This window comes from Lobosporangium transversale, assembly GCF_002105155.1.
Source record: "Lobosporangium transversale strain NRRL 3116 chromosome Unknown BCR41scaffold_27, whole genome shotgun sequence".
Taxonomy (NCBI): domain Eukaryota; kingdom Fungi; phylum Mortierellomycota; class Mortierellomycetes; order Mortierellales; family Mortierellaceae; genus Lobosporangium; species Lobosporangium transversale.
In genome coordinates this window covers 487,581-494,951 of record NW_019029005.1, presented here as the reverse complement: position 1 = coordinate 494,951, position 7,371 = coordinate 487,581, and the positions used below count along the sequence as shown (strand labels likewise).

The window sequence follows — 7,371 nt, the reverse complement described above, 5'->3', positions numbered from 1 at the left end:
GGCCGGACCTTGGCTTCTCACTTTTCGTTAACGAAATGTAATTCAACTTCAAGCTTATATATCGACAGTACAATGACCAAGAGCGATGTGGATAAACTCTGCGGGCGTAAGGATTTTTTATTTACTTAATTTTGCGAGCTACCTCTTCTTAGCATTTCAGCACTCCTAACATTTTCTGCAAAAAAAAAAAAAAAAAAAAAAAAAAAAAAAAAAAAAAAAACAGGGTTACCACTGTACTTTACGAGAAAGTACTCCATTCCCATAGGACCAATGACTGCAGAACTGAAAGAATTATCAATTCGTCTTCCTATGTGCCATCTGAAAAGGTTACCATGACTCAAGCAGATATATTCGACTTTATGAGGTTTATCTTTGACTGCAGCCAGGTATATATATATATAAAGCATGGTTAAATCAAATATCTATAAATGTTTCCTAATTTTTTTTTCTTCTTTTTACTAACTCTGATAGAACCTCGGTGCGGAGAACGCCATTATCACGTTAATTTATGTTGAACGTATGACAGAGTTGGGAAACTTGTCCTTCCATGCGATCAATTGGCGTCGCTTGCTGTTAGGAGCCTTGATCCTTTCTATTAAAGTTTGGGAGGACCTTGCAGTCTTCAACTCGGATGTTTGCGCCATCTTTGAGGGCCTTTCTGTTAAGGACGTTAATGCGTTGGAGCGGTTCGCGATGGCTAAACTCCAGTATAATGTTTCGGTAAAGCGGTCCCTGTATGCGGCTTATTACTTCCGCCTAAGGGATGTCAGCGAGCAGCAGTATAACCAGCGTTATGGCCAATGGTCCCTTAGCATGAACCGGAGAGGCATGGGGGGTATGGTGACACCAATGCTCAGGAATAACAGCCAGGCCAGTTGCATTTCATCCACAAGCATCAGTTCAAATAGCAGTAGGAGCAGCAGCGCCAGCGATGGATTGATGAGCAGCCTTGGGCCCACAAGCGCTCTTAGCGGCATTCGTACATCATCGGCCCCCTCACTCGCTAGCAACCTTCATCTCAAAGCGCCTGTCGGGCCGGTTATAGGAAGTGGACGCTTAAGCCCCTCAGCGTTCGCGAGGCTGACCGCCTCGAGGCTCGCTCAAGCTTCTATACGTCTACTATGATAGTAGAAGAGCAAGAACGCAGAGGTGCTGGCTGTTACTTGGATGTATACTCAAGTGCTACGCTTGAAGAGCTCCAGGGTTTGTCGGCGACACTGCTGAGTGCGAAAGCGTCCACGCATACTATCTCGTCCATGACCTCTGTCTCCACCGCTGTTTCTTCCAGTGACGGATTTGGATCGGCCCTCAAAGCGGATTCATCTGCCAGCACCATTGCTAAAATGTCCTCAAGAGACTCTAATACAGATGTAGACGACATTAGCAGCGGCAGCAGCAGTGCTGCTGCTCAGGAAGCAGAGCTAACCAAACGTGTTCTGAGGCTTAAAAAGAGCCGTAGCGACTTTTTCTTCCAGAATACGACTCCAGCAGCTCTCATGTAAAAAAAAGGAAAAAACCATATAGGTCATCCGGCTATGCTACTTGTTTGTTTTCTCTTATTCTCTTTTTTCTAATAGCTATAATAAAATATAACACTAAAAAAAAGAAAGAGAAATGACTTGCCATCACTGGAAACAAGGTGGCCAGACAGGAGACAATCCATCCAATGGAAAGTACTAAACTTTGATACAAATAAAAAAGGGAAGGAGCAGAGGAATTGGTGCATACATATATTTTATTATATAAAGGTCTAATCCGGTTAGACCCAAAGGCATCCCATTCCTTTTTTTTTTTTTTTTTTTTTTTATCATTTACTGTTATTACTAATGCCATAATTATGTAAAGACATTGTAGACATTTAGTAGATTTGCAGGATTCTTTATACACGAGAAAAACCATATATGCTTCTTTGCCTCTGCCGCCTAAAGACGGCCCTTGCCGTGGCCTTCGTTACATGCCTTGAGGACTCCGACGGGGGCTACCACCATCTACATAACTGTCTGATACAGCCATGAGCTGGGGACTGTGTAGAGACTGACTAGGTACTATCGTGGGTGTTTCAGACTTTTGCTGATGGTGATGCTCAAACAACGGCGAGATATTCGTGACTGGACCACCTGCAGGCTGGTAGATTGTAGGCTGCTGATACGCCTCTGGTTGAGGGCTGTACACAGGTGCAGTGCCTGAAGAAGGAGGGACATAGGTGTTTTGCTGTTGATATGCGTTCTCATAAGCTTGTTGATGTTGTTGACTCGGTGTTGATTGGGGCTGGAAGATTTGTGGTTGAATCTGCGACGGCTGCTGGTAGTCATGAATAACAGGTGGCTGATATAGTGCATATGGTGCCTGGGAGTAGACGGTAGGTTGAGGTTGAGATTGGGGTTGGGGATGCTGGTACTGCCATGTAGCGTACTGTGCTACTTTTCCAGGATCTACTGATGCGGCTTCCTCTGCAGCTCCTGCTCCTGTTGCGGCCACAGTCATTTCACCATTGGTTGGATGTTGAGGTGTGGATGTAGATACCGGAGCCTTGGCCTTCTTCGCTTGTTGCCGTTTTCTGTTACAAAGAATCCAATGACGAGTGCAATAATGGCCAATCCCCCAACAGCGCCACCGATGATGGCGCCCAAAGCGGGACTGCCTCCTCCACTGGGAAAAGAAGGGTCGGTTTCAGGTATGGGCGAATAAGTAGACTGCCAGGCATTCTTTTTGATGTTGTAAATGACAGTCAAGTTGGAAGTATGACTGGATCTGCACACCACCACCACCACCCCAGGCAATAAATAGATCATTGGATACTGCACAAGCAGCATAGCCGCGCGCACTTGGAGTACCAGCATCTGCACCCTTCGTCCATGTCATGTTCGATATGTCCAGGATGTATATATCACTCAGGGCTGTGTTTTCTATCCTCCAAAGAGAATCATTTTGGCGCCTCCATAGGCTGAGACCATGCATGCGCCATAACGTGGAGAGGTATAGGACCGTTGGGTGTAATTCTACTCCAACCATCGCGGCTATCCCAGGTATACAGGTTACTGTTGGCAGTTTTCCCTTGAAAGCGTCCGCCAAACAAAATCATCTTCCTCGCCTGTTCGCTCCAAGCAATAGAGTAGTAGAAAGTTTGATCCAGATTAGGGTGCATAGGGAATAATTTGCCTTCACCATTAACTAGGTTGTATTCTACCATTTCGCCGATCCCATTTGACAAATGTCCATTTGGGACATACGCATAACCCGTGTTTGGATCTCTAGCAGCCCCTATACCCCAGAGATAGGTGCCTGGGATATTTGTACCCCAGGTATCATGTGAAATCGTGTATCGGATTGCGGTAGTATTTGCAAATATAAGCCAGTTCTGCTTGTCGTTGAATAGTACCGCATAGTGGTTATATGCAGAGGGCCATCCGCGAGGTGTCTGTAGGGTACATTGGAAGTATCCCAAGATTTAGAGAGGTCGATTTCAAAGGTCTGCGGAATTGCGTACGTGCCATCGCTACCGCCTTGGATAATAAACCTTTGAGCTTCTATAAAGGTCGATACACTACCCCATGTAGTAGTGGGCGTATAATATTGAGCGGCGGCAGGACTAGTGATGTAGGAAAGGAGCGAGAGTAAGAGAAGAAACATGCTGTAGTTGTCCTTGTAGTTGATGCCGATACAGTGATGCTTGAAATAATCATCTTCAATAGTTTTTTTTTTTTTTAAAAAAAAAAAAAAAAAAAAAAAAAAAGGGCTTTTGGCGATACGGTGAGAAGGGTCAATATCGCCTTCAGGACTTCGAAGTGAGGGGAAAAGGAGGAATAGACAAAAAAAGATAACCAGCAGTTGCGTCGTGTAACTGTGCGTGCAGGATGGAGTGTTAGGGTATGTACAGTTGTACGATTGTCACGAATAGTAAGATATGAAAAAAAAGGGGGGAAAAGGGTGTGAAGGCTAGTAGGGAGGATGAATAAAGACCATAGGCAACTGCACAAACAAGAGTCAAAGAAAGAGAATAAAAAAAGAGGAGCTAAGTAGAGGAGGGGGAGTACGGCTAGTTACACGTAAAAGCCGACAAGAAGCACAAAGGAAAAGGAAAAGACAACTCAAGTAAGGGAGATAAGCTAAGTAAGGAAGAGCAGGACCAAAAAAGAAAGGTAGGTATAAATATTTTTTTTTAAAAAAAAAAAAAAAAGTAGGATGCTAGAAAATTAAGGAGGGTATTCTTCCGCGGGTAGTTCAGGAAAATGGATTGTTCGCGTATCCTTTGGACTAGGGGATAACAGGCCTCGACCTTCGGGATAGTGTTTCCGTAAGCCCATCCTTTTCAGATATCTTTACACTGCCCTTTTTTTGGTTGAACATGATGCTACAGAAGATGAGATGAACTGTGTAAGAGGATCTACATAAGCTAAAAAGGCGCAGGTGTTCACATGTTCATCCTGGCGAAGTAAAGTTGTACAGTACAAATATGTAAAAAAAACATGTCGATGGTGAGGCTGAGCTAAAACCGCTTCTAATTTTAATGTTCTCCCTGTTCAGCTTTGGAGAATTGTGCACCAGCCGCCTTTATGCCGCGGAGGTCGAAGCTGTTTAACATTCCGTTTTATTTTATTGGTCACATTAAATTTACTGGTTAAAAAATATTCATAACATGTAAATAATAGTAGTAACAATAACAATAATAAATATATAATAAAAAACTAATGGAATGCTGTGTTATTCATACTGTCCACATGGACTGGCATTTCTCGTAGCTTATAAGTGTTCAGTTCTTCACGGATCTCATTCTTGAGCTCAGGTGTCAATACCAAAAACGTTGCATGCTTGTCACTCTGTCGATCATATTCATTCTTACGGTACACAGGAATAATCTCTATTCGGTCCATAAAATTAATCGATCGACGCTTATCTTGCCCTGGTGTCCTTGTCCTTGGTCCTGTATCTGATCATAACCAAATTGCTGGCTGCTGTTTTCCCCTCTATTATTGCTACTATTACTGTCTATCGTCCCATTACGTTGCAACTTGTAGCTATAATTATTGTCAAAGTTATTGCTGTAGTTGAGGCCTTGATTGATCGAAACCATTTCATTGTCGAGCATCTCTGCTTGAGACAGTTCTCCCCCTCAGGAATCACTGCGCCTGTACCCATCCACCTGTTGGTCGACTTCGGTGAGATGAATTTGATTGTATTCCCGGAGTGGAATCTGGAGGAATCGCTGCGCCTTTCGGTGATGATGAATAGGGCCCCATCAATTTTTGATGGCCATTGCCGCTTCGTTATAATTAAGGCAGCTGCGGGGATCAGCATCATCCACTATTGTCTCTGTGAACTTCTATCAGTTGACAGCGAAAAAGAGGATGTGATGATGTGGATGGTATTGTAGCGAATGGTTCTCCCTGCGGACTTCTTGACCGTTCCTCTTGTGGCTGAGGATGACTAGGCGTAGGAGAATGGGTTATCAGTTCAGCATAATGGTCTGTCGACATTTTCAGATTCTTGATTTCCTCTGCACTCATGTCAGCTGTTGCCATAGGGTGTACATCCTCTGAACCCAGAATGGGAGATTTAGTCATCCTTTCAGATTTCGTCGCAATAGGCGAATCAACTCAGCTCCATTCACGTCTGCAACAGGTGCATTTGATGCTTCTACTCTTGCAATGGCGGCAGGAGCAACAACGTTGTTATTTTGAGCATTAATATTGGCAGCATCTGCTAATCGTTTCTTGAGAATACTTTTGGTTGGTAACCTCTTGGCAAGCGAGATTGGATCCTGTGACGATTCCTTTGGTATCGCCATGACTACATAGAAGTTATCACCCGGCCAAGCTCTCTCCTCTTCTGAGGAACTCTCATGATCCTCTTCATTGCCTTTCTTCATGATGCGTTGTCTCGTTTCCGGATCCAAATGACCCAATTGATCTAATTGATTGTTTTTGTTTCGAGGAGATGTCCCGAGTGCTGCAGCAATGGATGCTGAGACGGCTGCAGTGGCGGCTGCCATGGCCTCATTATTTCCGGAGCAACTGCTAGATGGTGGAGGGTCAGCACCGAAACCACTGATGGAAACTCGACGCAAAGAGGACAGAAGTGCCCGGGGGATCTCTGTAATACTGGTTCTACGTTCACCTCCATGAGTGCCGAAGGCGCATTGATGTCTGAACTGTTTGTGTGTTTCGATGCTTCACTATGTTTTTCTGGATATTGACCGGCGAACTAGCCCGTCGATCCTTTGCACTATTTTGTTCAGTACTATGTCCATGATACTTTTCGTGGCTAGATTGGTTATCACATCGGTGAGGTATGTGAAAAGGCTCCGTCAAACTTTTCGACGATTGCGATCACCAAAAAATCGTCCGGTCAAAGACCATCTCCTTGGGCGATTGCTGTTATTAGTATCCTCTGCAGGAAGTGCTAGATGCCCAGAGGCTGAAGTCAATGAAGTGGACGTAGGTGGGACACCACGCTGGTACTCTCGTTGACTTTGATATTGGTGAAGATTATGATTGTTGCTTAGCGGCCATGAAGTTGATAAGCTTCTAGTGAAATATCTGCTCGAATGCTCTGTGGATACATCGGAATTCTGAAATGTATGTTCATCAACAGAGGAGATTGGGGTTTGTGGGTGCTGGAGAGGAAGCATTAACTGTCGAGGGTCCGATGGGTAATGATGTTGATATTGTTGTTGCGATTGTGGTTGCTGCGTCTGTTGTGTGAATTGGTTAGCTTTTGATGATGCTAATGCTTCAATTGCCTGTGTTCGTTGCTGAGGTTCATTCAACTGTTGTTCGTTCTCGGGTTGCACAGGCTTCGCAGGCTGCGGTGGTACAAGTGCAGAAGATTGAAGCCCTTGCATGTTGATTACTCGATTGCTTGTATCTTTGGCTGCTTTGTTCTCGGATGGAGTAGGTCTATATTCAAATATTTGCTGTGTTCGCAGAGATGCAGCCACAGCCCTATTAATGTGGCAGTAAGTGTATAACTTATTCTTTCTACTGAATTGGTAAATGTGTTCATGAGTCTTCATAAAAGATCTGTTGAATAAAAGAAAAGGATGGGAAGAACGAGAGAGTTGTCCGTGCAACTAAAGGAGAGACAAAAATAAAAAAAAAAGAAGATCATCTGTCTCATATTCAAACCAGTTATTATGTTTGCATGACGAACATGAAATTATGAAACTAAGTGTATACGCATTCTTTTATTTTTATGCACTGGTTTGTGGAATTAATTTAAGGCCTACGATACGTAGCTCTGAATTTTATTATGGTACAGGAAGCAAGGAGCAAAAAAAGTCTATGATGGAGATTGACACAATCGTTCTATAGTGTCTTATCCTATCGCTTTTAAGGTCTCTTCTTCTGACGCATCTTTGCAATTTTGCGATTG

General features: G+C 43.8%; 3 protein-coding genes across 3 annotated transcripts; 1 reads left to right on the top strand and 2 right to left on the bottom strand.

The window, feature by feature from the left end:
- Window positions 1–332: 332 nt before the first annotated feature.
- Window positions 333–1,680, top strand: BCR41DRAFT_372091 (hypothetical protein; the record flags this gene model as incomplete). Its single annotated transcript, XM_022026653.1, has 3 exons — window positions 333–386; window positions 472–835; window positions 1,607–1,680. The coding sequence occupies 3 exons, from the start codon at window positions 333–335 to the stop codon at window positions 1,678–1,680; spliced, it is 492 nt and encodes a 163-aa protein (XP_021879878.1).
- A 152-nt stretch (window positions 1,681–1,832) lies between these two features.
- Window positions 1,833–3,619, bottom strand: BCR41DRAFT_356912 (hypothetical protein). Its single transcript, XM_022024756.1, has 4 exons — window positions 3,488–3,619; window positions 2,952–3,183; window positions 2,695–2,911; window positions 1,833–2,649 (listed from the first exon to the last, which is right to left on the bottom strand). Exons 1-4 carry the CDS (start codon window positions 3,492–3,494, stop codon window positions 1,951–1,953), a joined length of 1,155 nt encoding a protein of 384 aa, XP_021879877.1. The 5' UTR covers window positions 3,495–3,619; the 3' UTR covers window positions 1,833–1,950.
- Window positions 3,620–6,146: 2,527 nt separating this feature from the next.
- Window positions 6,147–7,064, bottom strand: BCR41DRAFT_109725 (hypothetical protein). Its single transcript, XM_022019375.1, has one exon. The coding sequence runs from the start codon at window positions 7,010–7,012 to the stop codon at window positions 6,305–6,307; it is 708 nt and encodes a 235-aa protein (XP_021879876.1). The 5' UTR covers window positions 7,013–7,064; the 3' UTR covers window positions 6,147–6,304.
- Between the last annotated feature and the right edge of the window lie 307 nt (window positions 7,065–7,371).